This window comes from Pipistrellus hanaki (genome assembly GCF_964339955.1).
Source record: "Pipistrellus hanaki genome assembly, chromosome: 12".
NCBI classification, from domain to species: domain Eukaryota; kingdom Metazoa; phylum Chordata; class Mammalia; order Chiroptera; family Vespertilionidae; genus Pipistrellus; species Pipistrellus hanaki.
Window position 1 is genome coordinate 48,579,355 of NC_140514.1, and position 19,766 is coordinate 48,599,120.

At 62.3% G+C, this 19,766-nt stretch overlaps 1 protein-coding gene across 1 annotated transcript in view; it reads left to right on the top strand.

The window, feature by feature from the left end:
- Positions 1 to 930: 930 nt before the first annotated feature.
- The window catches only part of ATOH8 (atonal bHLH transcription factor 8), a 31,964-nt gene continuing 13,128 nt past the window's right edge, over positions 931 to 19,766 (top strand). Inside the window, exons 1-2 of the mRNA XM_084900283.1 lie at positions 931 to 2,262; positions 9,591 to 9,782. Coding sequence (XP_084756409.1) covers positions 1,519 to 2,262; positions 9,591 to 9,782 — 936 coding nt within the window. The 5' untranslated portion in view covers positions 931 to 1,518. The remainder of the gene's footprint in view (positions 2,263 to 9,590; positions 9,783 to 19,766) is intronic.

Consider the following 19,766-nt stretch of genomic DNA (forward strand, 5'->3'; position numbering starts at 1 on the left):
AGGGGAATGGCATAAAACCCTGAGGGCCGGGGGAGCTGTCTGGCCCAGGAACAGCCGGCACACCACGTTCAGTGAGGCCTCACAAGCACTGGGGAGGAAGGTAGCCTTAGAGGCACAGAGAGGGTCCGTCACTGGCCCACGGTCACTCAGTTCGTAAGTAACAGAGCTGGGTTTCGAGCCCAGAGCTAGTCTGCCTCTTATGAATAATATTAACCAAAGCTACCTTTTGACTACTATCTCCTTGGTGCCCGGTTCCTTGCAGTGGGACAGTGACTTAGGCATTGATGCTCTCCACATTTCGTAGGTGAGCAGATCCCGGCTTGGTGGGTTGCTGGGGGTGAGGTAACTGCAGATTCTCACAGACGCTAAGTCTGGTTAAATCCGAAGCTTGCACCCAATTGGGCTTTGGAAGGCCTGTGTGACTTGCTGTGTGACTATGGGAAAGGACACTGCTTTTCAGAGCCTCAGTTTCCCCACCACCTACGCTGTCTGCCCCTGGCCTTCTTGCCCCAGTAAGTGGCAGACAGAGGTCGAGCTGCAGTGGGAGTGCGGGTCTCAGGACACTCCAGAGCCCTTCTCTATCCCCCATGGACCACCCCCTTCGCCCTCACACACTCCAGGAGAAACTGCTGTTCCATCGCGCCCCCCCCCCCTCCCGCCCCCAGCCTGCTGGGTTAGAGTTAGGGCGGAGGGGTGGGCCGTGAGGTGCTAGGTGCATAAGTTCGATGCTGCATCCGGAGAAGTCGAAGTCGAAGGACAGGGTGGAGAAGGCCCAGCTCTGATTTGGGGAAGGGCCGACGACCCCGACACCACGTGCTCGGGCAGTCCTGCTGAGAGCTGCCCGTCCTCTGCCACCGCGCAGCGCTTGCTCCCACGTGGAGGAGGCGGCGGGCAGGGGGAGCCCGGGGAGGCCGGCTCCCGGCCGAAGGGGTGGGGGCGGGGGGAGGCAGAGAGGACGCGGACAAAGGAGGCGGCCGGCGGCCCAGCTGTTTTGAAAAATGCTTCCTGTTTCTTTAAAGGCGCTCGCGGCCGGGCGGCCGGGCTGGGAGGCGGCGGCGGCGGCGGCGGGAGCTGCCTGCTCCCCGGGCGGCGGCGCTGACTGATCTGGCGGACCGGGCTTCTGTGTAAACTGAGGCTAAACAAACACAGATGGGGCGCGGCGGGCGCGCTCCAGAAACGCTGGCCCCGCGGCCGCGGCTGCAGAGGACGCTCTGAGCGCCCGGGAGCGGGCTGCCCCGCAGCTTCGCGGAGCCGGCGGCGCAGCTGCCCCGCGCGCGGGGGAGCGAGGAGAGGAGAGAGAGAGAGAGGAGCGAGGAGAGAGAGAGAGGAGAGAGAGAGAGAGAGAGAGAGAGAGAGGGCGGGCGGGAGGCGGGGGGGGGGGGGGGAGCAGGGAGAGCGCGAGCCTCCGCGGCGCCGGGAGCGCCGGCCGCCGGCAGAGCGGGCAGAGCCGCGTGCAGAGGAGCGCGGCGGGCGCGCCCCGGGCAGCCCCGCGCCTTCGCCCCGCGCGCCGCCCCCGCCATGAAGCACCTCCCGGTCCTCGAGGACGGGCCGTGGAAGACCGTGTGCGTGAAGGAGCTGAACGGCCTCAAGAAGCTCAAGCGCAAAGGCAAGGAGCCGGCGCGGCGCGCGAACGGCTATAAAACTTTCCGACTGGACTTGGAGGTGCCCGAGCTGGGCGCCGCGGCCGCCCACGGGCTGCGGGACAGGACCCCGCGGCTGCAGCCCGTCCCGACCCCGGTGCCCGCCCCGGTGGCGCCGGCCGTTCCCTCCGGGGGAGGCCCGGACGCGGCGGGGGAGCGCGGGGGCGCCCGGGCGCCGGAGGTCCTGGAGGCGCGGAGACGCGGCTTCTCCCTGGGCGCTGTGGGTCCGGGGCTCCCCACGCCGCCGCCGCCAGCACCCCAGGGCCAGGTACCTGGGGGTCCCGAGGTGCAGCCTTTCCGGGAGCCTGGCCTGCGGCCCCGCATCCTGCTGTGCGCACCGCCCGCCCGCCCCCTGCCTCCCGCGCCCCCCGCGCCCCCGGAGACCTCCGCGCGCCCCGCGCCCCCCGCGCGCCCCGGGGAAAGTTCCTACTCGTCAATCTCACACGTCATTTACAATCACCACCCGGATGCCTCCGCGTCGCCTAGGAAACGGCCCGGCGAAGCCACGGCCGCCGCCTCGGAGATCAAAGCCCTGCAGCAGACCCGGCGGCTCCTGGCGAACGCCCGCGAGCGGACGCGGGTGCACACCATCAGCGCCGCCTTCGAGGCGCTGCGGAAGCAGGTACCGGCCCGCAGCCGCACACCCTCCCCGCGCCCGGGGCAGGGTGCCCGAGCGGGTGGGTGGCTGGGTGGGTGAGTGCCCGGGGGACTGATGGAGGGGTAGGGGTGTTTGCGAGGAGCAAGTTGTCCCCGCGCGGAGGGCCCCAGGACCCGGACAGGTTCGGGTCCTCCTGGAGTAGGGACCTTTGCTACAGCGTTGGGACGTTTCTCAGTTTGCAAAGTCGGGGGTGAAGGTCCCCCTGGGGCAGGCTCTGGTCGTCCCCGCCCCGCCCGCCCCTCCCCGCGGGGTGACCTGCCTGCGCTCAGACTTCAGCGCTCTCTCGCAGTTAACTTTTATGACAGCGAGTGTGTGTCTCCTGGTTCCTTGGGAGCGGCGGGGAGTGGACAGGGGGAATGTGGGAATCTGTCTCCCGGGGAAGGGGAGAAGACCTCTGCCGGCTGTTGATTGGGTCGGGGAAGATTGCCCGGTGGGTGGGTGGGAAAGGAAGTCCTGGGATTGCCAGAATGGAAGGGTCCCGCATTCCCTCTTCAGCCCCTACCTCCCAGGAGGTGCCCCTACACTCAGGTTGCTTTTGTGCTCTGCACCCCTTGCCCTGGTGTCCTTAATGCCGCGGGCTACAAGCCTGGTCCCTCCCCCCAGGGGCGGCCTCAAGAATTGGCTGGGGAGAGCCTTCCCAGGGGATCCCCTCCACCGGAGAAGGAGGCAGCTCTGCTGAGGGGCCGGTTCGCTGGGGACCTTCTGAGCCTAGGTCTGGGGAGGTCAGGGACTTGTCAGTTTGGGGCTGGTGGGGGTCGCTCTCACCCCACAGTGTCTTTTGCGTTGGATGGGTGGGGGAAGGGCAGTTTTACAGTTCCACTTTTTAGACAAGATTACCCTCTGGTTCTAGGCTTCTCATCTTCTTAGAGAGAAAGGAAATCTAGGAAGAGGTGGTTGGTACCCCCCTGCTCCTACCTGCTCAGGGAAGGAATGGGGAAGGGCAGGGGTGGATGGTTTGAGTAGCCAGGTTTTTTTTTTTTTTTTCTTGCTCAGCAGCTGACTTCCTGTGTGATTCCAGGGAAGTTACTCAACCTCTCTGGGCTTTCGCCAGCAACAAAACGGTTCAGAAAACATGATCTTCTTTTTGGACCGCACTCTGCTCTTCCTTCTGTGGGTGGGGCGGGCAGTGGTGCCTGTGTCCATCATGGGAAGGGAATTGAACTGCTGGGGGCGGGAGGAAGCCCCATGACTATTGAGCCAAGGTGTCACGCATGGATTTGGGTAAGATGTTTGCTCAGTGAATTGGGGTGGAGGGGTCGTTGACCCACACCAGGCTGAGCCACATGCCAGGTGGGACCCTGGGCGGTGGGCCCAGTGACCATTCCGTCTTGCCGTCAGTCAGTAGCCTGCCACTGAATGCCTCCCACCTCTCAGGACAGAAGGACAACAGAAGGCTGCCCATCTGCTCACCTTGCTTCCCAGACTGGGGAGGCCGCATGCCCAGAGCAGCACAGCTGGTGGGCAGCAGGGCACAGGCAGGGCTGGCACTTAGGTCCTGTGACGGCCAGTCCAGGGCCCTTTCTCTCCCGCTGGCCTCCTCTTTCAGAGGGAGGAAACCGTTTTGGAGGTGGCGAGACGGTGGTTCCGAGAGCTCACGCCAGGTGCTGGGAGCCTCACGGGTTTTGCAGGGCACGCCTCCTTGGCATGCCGCTCGCTGGGCTCCAGTGTGCGGGTGCCCCCGTGGCACGGTGCGGCCGCTGCCCGCATAGTGTGTGCCGCTGTCATTGCGGAGCCTGGCTTTGAATCGGCGTCAGCGAGTCACCCCCGGTGCCCAGGCTCTTGACAGCTCTGCGCCTCAGTCTGTTGAATGCCCGAGAGCTGTCCGCCCTCGGCACAAGGAAGCCATCCTGTTTTCTCTCCATCCCACTCACAGGGAGGGGGCACGGGGACTGGCTGCTCAGCCATCGCCCTGCAGATGGATGGGGGCCGGGCCCTCGGGTCTGGGGGGTGCGTGACAGTGAGGCCAAGATGGTGGGTGTGCGGGGCAGATGGTCAGGCCTCCGCACATGCCACCGGCCCAGCTGCATAGGAGGGCCCTCCCCGCGCCTCATGTGAAAGCCATGTGTGCACAGCTGGGCCTGGCCCATGTGCAGGGCTGCTCCAGGGCCAGGTGGGAGGGGCTCCGAGGGGAAGCTTGGCCTTGCGGGGTGGGTGAGGAGCGGGGCAGAACCTTCTGGCTCACAGACGATGCTTACCCTTGGGGCACCTGGCACGTGTGCAGATTGCTTGTGCCCCCTGAAAGGAGGAAGGCCCTCAGCCTTGGCGGAGGAATGGCAGGCAGAGGCCCGAGGCATCAGTGACCAGCCCTCAGGACTTGCTGGGGTGCCTCTTCGTGAAGGAGGTGCTGCGTAGGTGGGGCCTGGGCCCCCTCCTCTGCTGCCCCTTGAGTCTCCCCGGGGGTCCTCACCAAGGGGGCTCAGGGTGGCCCAGGATGGGCTGTGGGGATGGTGCCCCCACCCCTGCACCCCTCAGCGTCAGACCCCTCCAGCCATGTCCATAGCCACCAGGGCGGCAGCTTCGGAGCCTCCTTGCATTGGGCCTGTGGTTGGGCATCGGCAGGACAGGACACTGACAGAGAGGTCAAGCAAGGGCGGGATTTGTGCCTGGGCCTATCTGGCCTTGGGGCCATGACTTAATTACTAAGACTCACATGCTCAGGGTCTAGCCTCGTTGCTGTGCAGGAAGTTGGGATTTTAAAGGACCTTTTTCAGAAGAACTTGACAGGGACCTCGCTCTGTATAGAGGGGCTTTGTGTCAGGAAGTCTGCACTCAACTGACACAGTGGTTCCAAATGAAATCAGCCGCTAAGCTGTGTCCTGGGCGCGATGTTGGAGCTCGGTAGGGCTGGAGTCGTGGTGGGCTTCCAGGAGGGGGTCTTGGGCTGGGGGAAGGGTGGGCGGGAGCTGGCACAGAGGCCAGCGGGCTTCCAGGCCCCTCCTGAACTGGGTAGGTTCTCGGCTTGACTTCTCCGTGGCACCTCCCGCCTTTGCCCACAGCGATTCCATTCTGAGGTCGCAGGGATTCCGGTGCCCTTTTATCGGTGAGGAAATGGAGGTCCCCTGAGGTTCTGGACCTGCCGAAGGTCACGTGGACGGCCCGGGGCAGAGCCTGCCTAAGGTCAGGCGCCCAGGCCAGTGCCCTTTTCACTTTCTCTGTTTCCTGGAGCCTGGAGAGGCTCCAGCGTGGGGTGGGCGGGTGGAATGTTCTGAGGGCATATGGGACCTCATGAAATCCCCCAAATTTGCTCCCCTGAAGCTGAAAAGTTATTGTGGAGTGAGCACAAGGCAGTCCCGTTACTTTCCCGGAAGTTGGGCAGCCTCGGGAGTTGGAGCCAAGCCACCCTGCTGCCTCCTCTGTCCTGTGTCCTCCGGCCAGAATGGGCAGACACTGCCCTGGGGCTCTCTGCAGGCGGCGGGTAGCTGGGCACTGGGACTCACTGAGGATGCTCAAAGGCTGGGGTCCCATGGGATCAGCCCAGCACTCTCCGCCTGCCGCTTGGAAGGGTCACCTCCCCACCTCCCCACCTTATGCTGTAGATGCCCGTCCAAACCTCCAAGCAGGTCCTTCTGGCTCATTGGGAAAAGCCCAGCTAAGGTGGGAGTTCAAACCCAAAAAGTCTCCCACCGCTAAGGGTCCTCCACTACCCAGTGCTCCTGTGAAGCGGAAGTGATGCTTTCTATCCGTCGGGGCTGTTTTGGGGTGAACGTAGGTTGTGTCAGGATCCTCAGCTCTCTGTCCGCCTTAGGAGAACACCATTATCAGCAAGGGGTGGCCTGGTCCAAGGGGGCGTGGAGGGTAGGCAGAGGTTGCCAGCCCCCCTCTACAGATGAGGAAACGGAGGCACTGGCTCTGAGTCACTGCTGGTCATTGCCCAGCATCAGACCAGCTCTTCCTCACGCCCTTGGCCTCCCAAAACTAGAACCTGCCATTGGCTCTCACTCTGCAGTCGCTGCCCGGGCTGGGGCGCCTCCGGGCTGGGCTGTCAGGGCCCAGGTGCTTCATCCTGCAGATCAGGCACCAGAGGACCTGGAATTAGCCTGGTGGGCTGAGGAGCACGTCACTCCCCTCGTTCCCCCTCGGGCAGGGGGTGAGGGGGAGGGATGTGGCCAGAAGTTGCCTTTGGTGTCCCGTAGATGGCCTCCTCTGGTGGTGGGAGCCGGGAGAACCTGGTGGCCATGTGCCTTCTTGGGCACCAGACAAGCGTGTGGTTCCAACCAGGTCTTAGCCGTGTGACCTGGGCCCAATATGTCACCCCTCTGCTTCCTTCAGTGCAGATGGGATAATATTTTTTTGGGGGGGGGATGGGGCATTATTTGTTTATTTATTTTTAAAGTTTTGTTTTTGTTAATCCTCACCTGAGGATATGTTTCCATTGAGTTTTAGAGAGGGTGAGGGGAGACAAAGAGGGAGAAACATTGGCACATTGATTGGTTGTCTCCTGCATGTACTGGGGATGGAGCCTGCACCTGAGGTATGTGCCCTCAACTGGAATTGAACCTGCAACCCTTCAGTCCACGGGCCAACGCCCTATCCACGGAGCCAGACCAGCTCGGGCTGGGAGGAAGGTTTTAAGTGGGATAAAACCCCTTATCAATAGCTCCCTCAGTGCCAGCTACGCCACCAGAGCTCAACAGTTAGTTTTCCTGTTGCCGTGGCCTTTGGCAGAAGCAGTGGGACAGAGTGGCACATCTGAGACAGGCCTGGCCCCGAACCTGGCACAGCCGCCCCTAGGCCGGCCTTGACCTTATCTGCTGCCCTGTATTCGCGCAGTCGCCCTGGATCCCGTGTGCAGAGCCCTCCCGAGATCCCTGCTCCCAGCTGGCAGGGCGGCCAGCTGTTCAAGGGCCAAGGGCTCACCGAGCTGAATCACTCCCGGCGCGGCCTCCGGTGGACGCAGCGCGGGCCTGTGTCACAGACCCGTGTCCAGGGCCGCGGGCGGGCACGCCCTCCCCGGGGTGCCTGCCCTGTCTCCGGCCTCGCAGGCCTGTCCCACGGACCTGTTTATTTGTTCGTGTTGATAAAGCAGGATTCTCTGGCCTCTGGTCGGGAACAGGCAAAGTGCATTGTTCTGCCGGCTTTTCTTGGATGGGTTTGGAGCGCGGCCGGGCTGGGAGTGGGAGGTCGGAAGGGGAAATGCATGGGAGCTGGCGCGCTCTCTGTCACCTCCCTGCCCCTCCCCGGGTTTCCTAGTCTGGTGAGGGGCGACTCCTCGGCTGCTGGAGCCTTTTTAAAGGTGACAGTGAGCCTTGCTTCTGGTGTGGGGGCGTCTCAGGACCCCCAGGGGGTGGGGGACAAGCGGGTGCTGTGTCCTGGCTGCAGGCCGCCTGCCTCTCGCCCCTCTGGAGCCTCTCTTTGGAGACTGCGCTGTTCCTCTGAGCTGTATCCCGCCCTCCTCTGGGCAGTGCCTGTGCCATCGCATGGACTCCCCACCAGGCTGTGAGGCCAGTCCTGCTAGCAAGGTGGCGAGGACGCCAAAGCTCAGAGAGATTCTGCCACTCGCCCAGGGCCCCCTAGCAAGGAAGAGCTAGAGCCAGGAGTTGAACCAGAGGTCTGTGTGCATAAGCTCCAGGCCTAACAGCTAAGGCCCCATTGCCAGCATGAGGGAAGGTTTGGGACCTCAGCTCTATACACCCTGGAGACACCTGGTGAATATGGAGGCAGCTCATTCATTTTCTCATTCACAGACCCCTCCAGATGCCTGTGACGGGCAGGACCTGGGCTGGGGCTCTACAGACAGGGGCCTGATCATTAAATGAGGGGGAGTGGGGGAGTGAAGGACAGATGGGGTGCTATTAGAGCACTATCAAGGGCAGGTGCACCCCCTCTCCACCTTACTTACCTTCAGCCTCATGGTTGGGGGGAGGCGGGCAGTCAGAGAAAGCTCCTGGACAAAGTGAGGTTTAAAGTGAGATCAGAGTGAATGTTACATTCGGGTCCCCCTCTGAGGTGCCCATCTTGTTGATGCTTTATCCCCAGGGCCTAGAACAGGGCCTCTCACGTCAGCACTGCTGGCATTTAGGCCTGGTAGCTCCTTGCTGTGGGGGCAACGTAGGATCCTGTGCAGGGCAAGGGGATTAGCCTCTACCCACGACAGGCCGGTAGCACCCCCCCTGCTCCCCTGTAGTGACAATCAAGAATGTCTGCAGGCATTGCTCACTGTCCCCCGAGGGACACAGCTGTCCCCGGCAGAGATCCACCGACCCAGAACAGGAGCTGGCGTGGGTGTGTGTGTGTGTGCTCACTAAATACTTGTTGAATGGACGTGCCTTGGGATGAGGATATCGGGACCAGATACCAGGGGCAGATAGATGTGCTGCGTACAGATCCTGGAGCCCAGAGAGGGGAGGAAACCCGGAGCCTGGGTGGCTGGGCGAGCTCGGGGGCCGCCCGGGTGAAGGATACCTCGTGGCAGCGGTGGCTCTGATGATGCGCCCCGCCTGGCCACTCGCGGTGACCTTCCCACATTACAGCACAGGCCCCGCTGCAGGCCTCCGAGGTGTCTGCTCACGCAGCCCAACTGCTGGTGACAGTGTCAAAAAATTAGAGGCTCCCTCCCTTCCCCTGGCACACAGCCCGCTGCCATTGGTGAGTGTCTGGTTGGTGGTGAGTCCCTGGCACATGTGCCAAGTCTGGTCGGGGCTGTAGGTGTTTATTATGCGCGTGTTGTATGCCCAGCGGCGTCTCAGGTTCAGCGGGCACAGGGAAAAGGAGAAAAGGAAAAGAAAGCCCACCGTGTGTGTGCCCTCCCCCCCGCCGAGCCCTGTCTGTCACCTTCCCTTTTCGTACGTTCCCGGAGTCCCTGACTCTGTTTTGGAGGTAGGAATCACATTCTTCATTGTCAGAACCTCAAGCGCCAAGCAAAGCCAGCCTCACGGAATGAATGAATGAATGAATGAATGAACGAACGAACGAATGGGAGGAATATCAGAGCCGATCAGAAATGTCTGCTCTCTCGGAGAGATCCCTCTCGGGGAGGTTGGGACAGAGCTCTGCCGTGGCGGGAACACGCTGTGCTTCATTCAGACCGGCTCTCGGGCATGAGCGGAGCCTCCGTTTCGTGTGTACACGTCCCCGGGTCTGTGAGTGGATGAGCGCAGACGTGTGTGCGGGTGCTCAGAACGGGGACTGAAACCCGGGCCGAGGGCTGAGGCGGGCCGCCGCTGTCCAGCCGTCCCTCGCAGGCGGTGCCGATGTTGCTGTGAGCAGCCCCAGGCCTGCCTGGCCGGCTGCCCCACGGGGTCATGCTCTGCAGGGGCCCTGGCGGCTCCTCTTGACACCTTCTCGCCCACCAGGTGCCGTGTTACTCGTACGGGCAGAAGCTCTCCAAACTGGCCATCCTGAGGATCGCCTGCAACTACATCCTGTCCCTGGCCCGGCTGGCCGACCTCGACTACAGCGCCGACCGCAGCAACCTCAGCTTCTCCGAGTGTGTGCAGCGCTGCACCCGCACCCTGCAGGCCGAGGGGCGTGCCAAGAAGCGCAAGGTGCGTGCCACGGCTTAGGGTGGGGGGATAGGAGCTTGGGGTGCCCGCGCTCACCCAGGCTCCCAAAGGGCCGGTGAGAGCCCCTTCTGGGAGCTCTGCTGGGGTCGCCCCGGCTCCAGAGCACCTCCCGGCCCTGGGATTAGCACGTGGCCCCGCTCCTGGTGATGGGCTGCTGGGGACCTTGGACAGCCACCCCGGCCTCTGGGTCTGCGTCTGCTTATCCCCGAAACGAGGGCGATTTGTCTCTGAAGCCCCTTTCAGCCTCTGCGCTCCGGTGCTGGTTCCCCACGTGGAAGCTGCATCAGGACGGGATCCCCTGAGCAGAGGAGAGCCCTGAGAACCCGCGGGCATGTTTTGGGAAACGGACTTGGCCTGGGGGTCATCTGAGGCTGTGCATGAAGGGAGATAATACTCATTCCCTCTCTCACTCACTCACTCGGGAGGGATTTGCTGAGCCCCAGTCGGAGTATGCTGGGCAGGTCCATAACGATGATAAACAGATGGTTCCAGTCCCTACGCACCTCCCAGGATGGTTAGACCCTCCGGCGGGCAGGGCAGGGCCGTGCGGTGAGGCCAGTGCTGGCAGCTGTGGAAGGCCAGGCGGAGGAGGGACAGCTACCTCTCCTGCCCACGGGAGGTTGAAAGGGCAGCTGGGTGTCAGTGTGTTTGAGCTGGGACCAGCAGGACAGCCAGGAGGCCACCAGGCGGACGAGGCGGAGGGAGCAGCCTGCACAAAGCCTGGTGTTTGGAGAAACTGGTGCTGGAGGAAAGGTGTTGGGCATAGCTGTGGTTCCCAGATGGCCCGTGCTCCCAGCATTTCCAGTTGGGGGCCAGGGCCAGGCCGTGCCAAGCAAGGTTTATGGAAACCCTCCGGACTCTGTTCCCGCGAGGCTAGAGGGAGAGTCTGCATCCGTGAGGAGGGTGGGGAGCTGTAACTGGCACCCTCCATGGTCCCTTCCTTCCTGGCCTGCCCTCCCCCTCCCCGTGACCATCCCTCCCCTCCCCCTTCCCAGCAGTCCTCCCTGGGGGGTCCTCCGGGTTTCCCAGAGGGCCCTGGGCCCCAAGCTAGGGGCCCCCCATGGCCCCTCCTGCCTACGCGGGGAGGGCCTCCTCTCGGCCAGCCTCGCCGCTGTGGTAATTGCACATTGCATTCCTGGGAGTGATTAACACGGACCAATTAGAGGAACTCTTCATCAAGTGGGTGAGAGCGGAAGTGCCGGTGGCGGCGAGGCTGCTCCCAGGGCGGCCTCCCCTGGAGAGGGACCGGGGACGTGAAGGGCGTGATGGATGGCTCCTGCAGCACCCTGGGACAGAGGCGGTGTGTAAACTGTCTGTGAACCTCCCCTGGCCCTCGCCAGGCTGGAGGGCGGGAGGGACAACGTGGGCAGGCCTCTTTTCCCCATCTCTGCTCCTGTTCCCCTCCCTCCACCCCCGGTTCCTCCCCTCACAGCCCCTCCCTTCCCTGTTCCTAGATTGGAGCCGTGTCCTGGGCTGGGGAGGAGGCCAGTGCTGGGAGGGGAGGAGCGAAGGGAGAGTGGGGGTGAAGATGCTTTTGGTTTCCCCTGAAATCACCTCAAATCTAAGCCACGTTAAAGCCCATCGGGTCCAACCTCCCCGTTGCCCGGATTGGGAGACTGAGGAGGGAGATTGTGGTTAAGAGCATCATCAGCTCTGACTTCAAAGTCCTGGCTTGCCGGCTGCCGGCGGTGTCCTCTTAGACCCACTTCTTCACCCCTTTGAGCCTCAGTTTCCTTGTCGATAAACAGGAACAGGGACGATTAATCGTCAGCGATCTCTAAGGCCCTCTCCGGTCTGACTCTCCAAGAGGAGGTGGTGCCTCACCCCTGAAGGGCACTGGGCAGCGTGCCATCTGCTTCACCCTCCCACCAGGCAGGCTGTCCTGGGCTGCCGTCTCCCAGGTACTGGGCCTGGGCAGACACCGCTGCCAGGAGGAGCTAGATGGGAGGACAGGACAGGACCGGACCCAGCGCTGTGGGACCTCCTGGGGCTTCTCAGGCCCCGCATTCTGTCCCAGCAGGTTGGGGCTCACAGGACTACCCACTCCTGCTGCCGTGCCTCCTGCGAATCTGTCCCCAGGCAGGTGTGAGTTCCCAGGTGTCCTCAGGGGCGGTCTCCAGTGACCTGCCCAGGGGACCTGAGTGGCTGGAGTAGGCCTCTGTTTTGTTAACCACACCAAGGGGTATGGCGTCTCTAGACATTCACTCATTCATTCATTCATTCATTCATTCACTCATTCAGTGTCAATTGAGCACCTTCAACAAGTTGCACACTGGGGAATTCTATGCTGAGCACGTGGGCACTGTGGTGGGCACAGTGGGCTTTACCCTCCAGAGTCCCCGTAGGCAGAGGGCATGGGTTTGGGGCTCAGATCAAGCCCCTGTTCCCCCCTCCCCTGCAGCCACTGAGGGCTTGGACATGGGAAGGGGCCTGGCTTACATCCTCATGAGGGAGAACGAAAGCAAAGCTAGGAAGAAACTGGAAGATGTGTCGGTGTACACGATGGGCTCAAACCAAGTCCTGGACGAATGGCAGCCGGACGGGGATGACCTCTGAGGTGGGCGGTGGAGACTGAGCTGCTCCACGCGGGCGCTCCCTTACAGCCACTGCGCCCGGAAGGCGGGCCATCCTCTCAGGCTGCCGGGGGAGGTTGCCTCAGGTCCCCTGCGGTCCCTTGCAGTTCGGCCCGTGGCCGTCCCTCCAGTCCTGTGTTAAGAACGGGATTTAAAGTGAACCCGGCTCGCCCTGAGCCGCAGGCGCGTCCTTTTACCCACCCAGACCTTTCCTACGGGGTGGGGACCGCAACCCTGGGTCGGTGAGTCTTTCATCTTTGGTCCCCGAAGGATGTGCTTTTGGGGGTAGGAGCCCCGTGTGGGAGCCCAGCAGTGCAGAGGCCCGTGTCAGAGGCCGCCCAGCGGAGAGGCAGGCGGGAGGAGTGGAAGGCCCTGGAGAGCTCGGCTCTGACTCCCGTTGCCATTCGTCCGGAGATAATGCACTTTAAGCACCTGGCTCTGGGCCATGGCTCTGCAGCTCCTGTTTTTAAAGCAGCAACTCCTGGGAGCTGAGGAAGAAGAGAAGGAGGAGGAGAAGGAGGAGGAGGAGAGGAAGAGAAAGAGAAAAAGAGGAGGAGGGGAGGAGGAAGGAAGGAGGAGGAGGGGAGGAGGAATAGTAGCAGGGGGAGGAGGGAAAAGGAGGAGGAGGAGGAGGAGAGAAAAGGAGGAGGAGAAGAAGGAGGAGAAGGAGGAAGAGGAGGAAGGGGAGGGGAGAGGTGGTGAGGGGAAGGAGAAGGAGGCGACAGAGAGGAGGGGTCCTGGCCTGTGTGACTTAGTGGCAGGAGCATTGTCCCATGCACCAGAAGGTGGCGGGTTCAGTTCCTGGTCAGAGCACATACCCAGGCTTCGCCTTTGATCCTGGGTCCAGGAGCCTGGGGGAGGCAGCCTATTGATGCTTCATTCTCACAGTGATGCTCCTCTGTCTATCTCCCTCAGTCTCTCCCAGCAATCCAGGGCCCCTCTTCCAGCGATGTTAAGCCACTGAGCATTAACAACGACAGCTACCAGCATGGATGGCATAGTTTAGGCCAGTAAGTTCCTGCACTCAAGCTGCTCTCAGGCCCCGGGTTGGAGATGGGGAGAGAGAAGAGGAATCCCGATGCCTTGAATGAAGGGCTTGGGCGGAGGCCCGGGCAGTGACCAGGGTCCCCGGGCCATGTGACTGTAGCCGGAACCCTCGGGGAAGGCTGGCTCTGCGGGGCCTGAGGATGCTCCTTACGCCGCAGGCGACTGGGAGCCAGAGAGCCTGATGCCAGGCAGCTCCGGCTGCTCCCTCTGCTCCCTCTGCTCCTGCTGCTCCCTCTGCTCCCGCTGCTCCCGCTGCTCCCTCTGCTCCTGCTGCTCCCGCTGCTCCCTCTGCTCCCACTGCTCCCTCTGCTCCCGCTCCTCCCGCTGCTCCCACTACTCCTGCTGCTCCCACTGCTCCCGCTGCTCCCTCTGCTCCTCCCGCTGCTCCCTCTGCTCCCTCTGCTGCCTCTGCTCCCGCCTTCCTCTTCCTGTTGACCTCTGGGTGGGGGAGGCCCTTCGTGCTGGGGGCACGCGTGAGCCTGGCCTGGCTCCTTTGGGAAGAATGTCTCAGGTGCTGACATCTTAGCTTCAGGCCTGGGATCAAGCTGAGGTGGCAGGTTGTGTGGGGCTCGGGGTCCGAGGGATCCGAGTGTTCCGAAGGGCTGCCTACTGTCTGGGTGGCCGAGCCCAGGCCTCCAGAGGGCTGTTCCCGAGCCCCTGAGTGTGCGAGCGGAGTCTCCAGAGCACCCACCCTCCGTGTGCAGGGCCTCTTGTGCCCCCAGCGCGCCCCGTCCCGGCTCCGCCCCCCTGCCGTGCACATAGTCACCTCATTGGGGCCTCAGTCTCCCCTTCTGTCGGGTGAGCTGCTGCTGGAAGTGATTTCTAAGGCCCTTCCCAGGTAGGCCTCTGAGCTGAGGTCTCCGCGGCCCCTTTTGCAACCCACATGACGAAACATGTCCCTCACCTGGTCACAGGACAGCAAAGTCCCCTCAGAGACTGCGGAGACCCCAGTGCCGCGCCCCAGAGCACTGAGCTCCCCTGGTGCCCTCAGAGCCTGGGTTCTGTGCCAGGCGTGGCGCTTCCTGCTTTCGACACCCCCCCACGGACTCTCCCCGCCACAGCCCTGCGGCCTCGGTGTGGCGTGCCCCCGCCAGGCGCGGGCCCCCCCGGGGAGAGGGGTGTCCGGGCTCTCGCCGCCCCCGTGGAAGTGCGCTGGGTGAGAGGAGGCTGTGTTTCCCAGTTCGCCGGCCGAGCTACGGGCTTAAATACCATTTGCTTTCAGAGCCCACAGAGTGCATCTATGCTGGGAAAACGGGGGGCGGAAGGTGGGAAATCACCATCAAATTTCCTTCTTGTCATAAAAATGGATGCAGTTTATTTTTTCTGGCATTCCAATTACATAGACGTTTGTCACCAGCTGCTTGCTCTAACACGGAGTGCTCTCTCAGCTGCTGTTTCTCCTCTCAATTTGACACCGTGAGCCCACCAGCCTGGCGGGGGCTGGCGGGCAGGATCACAGGCGGGGAGCCTCCCAGGTGAGCGGCCCTCAGACGCCCCCCGGGGGGCCGGTCCCACGGAGGGGGTGGAGGCGGGGGCGATGCTTTCCTCTCTCCTCTTTTCAAGTCGCTCCCCTCCTGACATGGACTCACAGATCCCTAACGTGCTGTGTACGAATGGAAACGTGGGGTCTCGGGCATCTATAATAATATTATAAAAGCATAATATGCTAATTAGACCGGATGTCCTTCCGGACCACCTTCTGGATAAAGCCGGGGCTGCGAGGGCTGAGGCAGCTGCCACGGTGGGCGCGGCGGGGGGGGGGGGGGGGGGAGGGGGCAGGGAGGGGGGGGCGAGGCAGAGGCAGCCGGGGGCCAAGCCCCTTGCACACATTCTGTGCATAGGGCCTCTCAGTGAATAAGAACTAATCATCAGCGGGCGTGAGAGCCCCCCTTTGAGGCTCTAACTGATCAGCCTTTGGGATGCAGACTCATCAGAGAGCCCCTGGGAGAGCCTCTGTGAGCGGGGCACCCCCCCCCCCAGAAGCCCCCGCAGAGGCTGTTCCTTCCCTCCAGGACCTGGAGGAAGAGGTCTGTGTAGCTGGGGGTCAGGTGGAGAGAACACTGCTGTTCTCGGCTCCCTGCGGTGCTGCCGTTTAACGTAAGGCACAGCAGGGAGACCCTCGCTGAGACCGTGAAGTAGGTGCCCTGTGGAGTTTGGGGGCTGGGGACCTGCATTTGAGTCCCGATCGTGGCACTTCCTAGTGGTGTGTCCTTGGGCATGTCACCTGACTCTCTGACCCCCTTCCTCTCACCCCTCACGTGAGAGCTTACGCTTTCTGTGCCGCCTTGGCTGGCAGGACCAAACAAGATCCCTCCGTTATGAGAAAGGGCTGGCACTTTCTGTGAGTGCCAGAAAGGAGGTCTCACGAATGTACGGCTACCAGATAGCGCTCTGTGGAACCCCCGGAGGGAACTTCTCAGAAGAGGGCAGCCCCCAGGGCTGGGTGAGTGACTGAGCGGCCAGAATGCAGGTGAGGGCCGGCAGTTCTGGGCGGGGGTCCTTCCCTCGTCAGCACGTTGGGCCGAACCCCTGCTCCTGCACCTTAAAGGAGGGAAGCGTGCAGCCAAACCAGAAATCCCTCGGCTTCTGAAGTTCACGGACTCACAGCGAGAGAACGTGCACGGCGTTGGTTTCACACAGAAATAATGCTGATAGATCGTACCCCCTCCCATCACACTGGCTATGTGGTAAGGACCCATCTCTATGGCGCCCCGTAGCACAGGGGGAAACTGAGGCTGAGAGAAAGGCTCTTGCCCAAGGCCATTGGCTAGACGTGGTGGAGCTGTGACAAGTCTGTCTCTTGGTTCCAAAGCCCGAGCTCTTCAGCTCCCGAGGCCTGTCCGGCCCTGAGGTGGCCCCCCCGGCCCTGAGGTGGCCCCCCCGGCCCTGAGGCGGCCCCCCCGGGCCCTGAGGCGGCCCCCCGGCCCTGAGGCGGCCCCCCGGCCCTGAGGCGGCCCCCCCCCCCGGCCCTGAGGCGGCCCCCGGCCCTGAGGGGGACACCCGGCCCCCCAGGTGGCCTCGCCCAGGTGGCGCCCGGCAGAGGCTGCCCTGGCCGGAGCCGCGGTGTATGTGAGCAGCCGGCTGCAGCACGCGGAGGCCTCCTCAGGCTGCGGGGAGCCAGTACCCCACCGGCGGTGGCGCTGGGGGTGGTACGGGGTGGGGTGGGCGGGGGGTGTCACCGGCCCCGCTGTGCTGCCGGCGAGGCCTGACACCGGGTTAAGCCGCCTGGCGGCCTCCGGCTGCAGCTGGGAGCGCGCCTGGTTCCCATTCGGGCGCGGTGGTTTTGATTAGCTGTGCTGCGAGGCGGGCCGGTGGTGAGTCCATGGGAGCTCCGCTGGAACAGAGGGTCCCCCGCCCGCCGCCGCCGCGGCCGCCCCCCCTCCTGGCAGCCCCAGACTCCAGATGTTCCGAGCTCTCGCTGGGAAGGCCTGCTGGCGCCACGGAGGGCAGAGGGCAGGGAAAGCACGCGAGCTGGAAGCCCAAGCACTCAGTCACCGCAGGCCTTGGCAGCCCGCCCAGCCCTCTGCTGGCACATTCCCCAGCTCTCCCCTGGCCATCTGTTCCCAAAACACCCTTTCAGAGCCTCATCATCACTCAGGATACAACAGCGCGAGCAGCTGGTCTGGAGGCAGCGGGAGAGCCGTGCAAAAGGTCCTTTGTGAGAGGAAACTCGCTCATGAATAACAGGGCTGGACGCCGTAAAAGCTGGCGGCTGGAACGCCTGTTTCTCAGGCGCCGCTGTTTTCTCTGGACGTTTTATCTCTGGTTTTTATTCTGCTTCCCCGTGTTTTCCTTTTCATGTTGTTTCTTCCTCTTCTTACACCACCGTGACTCCCCTTCTCCCCGCCGAGGTGCCCCGAGGCCTCCTAATTAGTTACCCTGGGTGCTGCTGCTGCTGAACTTTTTTCTTTTTTTCCTTCTTCTCAAAGCTGTGAAAACCGGGGATGGTTGGAAGTGGCTGTGTTTGTAAAACCTCAGCTCGAGGGGACAGGAGAGAACGAGGGGCCTGGGAGGACACAGCGTGGGCAGGGCCCGGGCCGTCAGCGTGTCCAGCAGAAAGTGAGCGCCGCCGGGCACTGAGCACACAGATGCGAACAGCATCCGTGTGGGGGGAGCATGGGGGGCAGAGACAGCAGGGAGAGCCCCCCATCGGCTCATCGGAGAGAACTCGGGGTGCGCTGGGAGAACGGTGGTATTAATACACACACCCCAGGTCCTGGGTCGCCCAGCTGATTGCAGAATAACACGGAACCTTTTTAAAGAACTGGCTGCCACCACTGCCAAAGCTGGTGGGAGATGTTTGCCTGGATCCGGGCACCTCCTGGGAGCGGTCCCCGGCAGCCTGTTGGGGGCCCATGGGTGCTGCGGCTGGGCTGGCGGCTGGGGGCCAGCGGTGGGGAGGAGGAGAGAGGCCCAGGCCCGGCCACCTTCCTCGCCCCCTGAGTCCTGGGGGAGGAGGGGAGCGGCAGGCCTGGGTGCCAGTGGAGGGGAGGTGGTGCCTCCCAGGTGTCAGATGGAGGTGATGGGTGGGATGGGGTGGGGCCTGGGGGCACACAGGTCAGGGCCAAGGGACTGGAGGTTTCCCCTTTACTTTCTGCCCCCACTACCCCCACCGTTGCCTCAGACCCAGAAGCTCCGGCAGCCCCCCACCCCAGCGGTGGGAAAAGCCTGACCTCCGTGCTGCTGTGGGTGGCCAGGTTTTCACAAGCGAAAATGCTGGGCTTTGCAGGGTATCTGTGCATTTCATCCGCACTGTCCTCAGGCCCCGGACTTCATTCTCCTCCAGCCCTCTCTGCTCTCCCCCAGTTCCAGCTGGAGAGATGGCCGCTCCAGCAGGACCCAGTAATGATGTTTATCGCAGTGTCAGGGCCATTCCTCTGAAGGGCTCCGCGCAGGCCGGTGAGAGCCCCCTGCCCACTGTGGCCTCCCCGGGCAGGCGTCTGGGTCTGGACTCTGCGGCGAGCCTGGGCTGCGTGACTGGGTGGCCTTGCTCCAGTGTGTTATCCGGGAGGTGCCCACCCAGCCTCCCGGTTGCTAGCGGGATCCATGGCACAAAACGAATGTGAACCTGTTCTGTGAACTCCACCCTCCCTCCCGTGTCTCCTGCCTGGGAGGCTGTTCCCAGTGAGGACCTGGGGAAGAGGAGCGGCTGCCGGCCCAGGCCCCTGGCGATGATGTGGCGTTGGCCCTGTGACCAGAAATGGCTTTTACATCAGTGGTTCCCAACGTGGGGCACACGCCCCATGGGGAGGGGCAGTTTGATTTTTTTAAGGAGGGGGCAATTCGAGAATGAGTTATTATTTTTTGCATTTCTTATGGTTCTAGGGGTCTCATGTACAGTATATAAATATACAGAGTGGCCAGATTATTATGATCTCTGAATGCATAATAATCTGGCCATTTAGTAGTGTGTGTGTCTGTGTGTGTGTGTGTGTGTGTGTGTATTAGAGGCCCAGTGCATGAATTCGTGTATGGGTGGGGTCCAGCCAGCCTGGTCAGGGGGAGGGGACATGGACGGTTGGCCGGCCTGCCTGCTAGTTGAACTCCTGCTCAAGGGGACAATTTGATATTAGCCTTTTATTATATAGGATATACACTGAGTGGCCAGATGACTATGCATTCAGAGATCATAATAATCTGGCCACTTGGTGTATATTGTGACATATTTATGTATTTCAGTTCTCTATTCTATGTTTTGGGTGAAACTTTGCTATTTTTCATATCACTTCATATGATTATTATTTTTAGCAATCTGTTAGCGATTTCTTCCTCAGCACTTCCACTGTCCTTTGTTCTTCTGTCTTTCTCTTTCATGGATGCCATGTTCTCTGGAGGCTTGTTTAGACCCACTAATGGCCTTCTAGGCTTCCTCCACGTGGATAGGCGTTCACTTTTTGAATAATAAGAATTATACATCAGGGGGAAGGGTGGCATCAGGATTTAAGGGATGCTTAGGTGGGGCGTGGCCAAAAAAAGGTTGGGGACCACCTTTCAAGAGGAAAATGAAAGGAGTGAGCAGGAAGACAGGGGTGATTGGGCCTGCCCTGCCCACTGCCTGGCCTTAGCCGCTGGGCTCAGCACAGAGGGAGGTGTGGGACGGGGGCCGGCAGGTCCTGGCTCCCGCCTGCCCTGGAGCAGGTGGTCCCCTCTCTACCTGCCCCGGTGAGCCAGAAAGCTGGTCGCAGAGGGAGTACAAATCCTTGCCTTCCTTGAGCTCCTGGTACAAATATTTCAGAAAGCAAAGTAGGACCCATTCCCCCCCTCAAGGCCCTCCGCCCTCCGCCCAGAATTTGCAGCCCCCCAGTGACCAGTGCTCCTCTGCCAGTCTGCCCCCACCGGAGCCGCT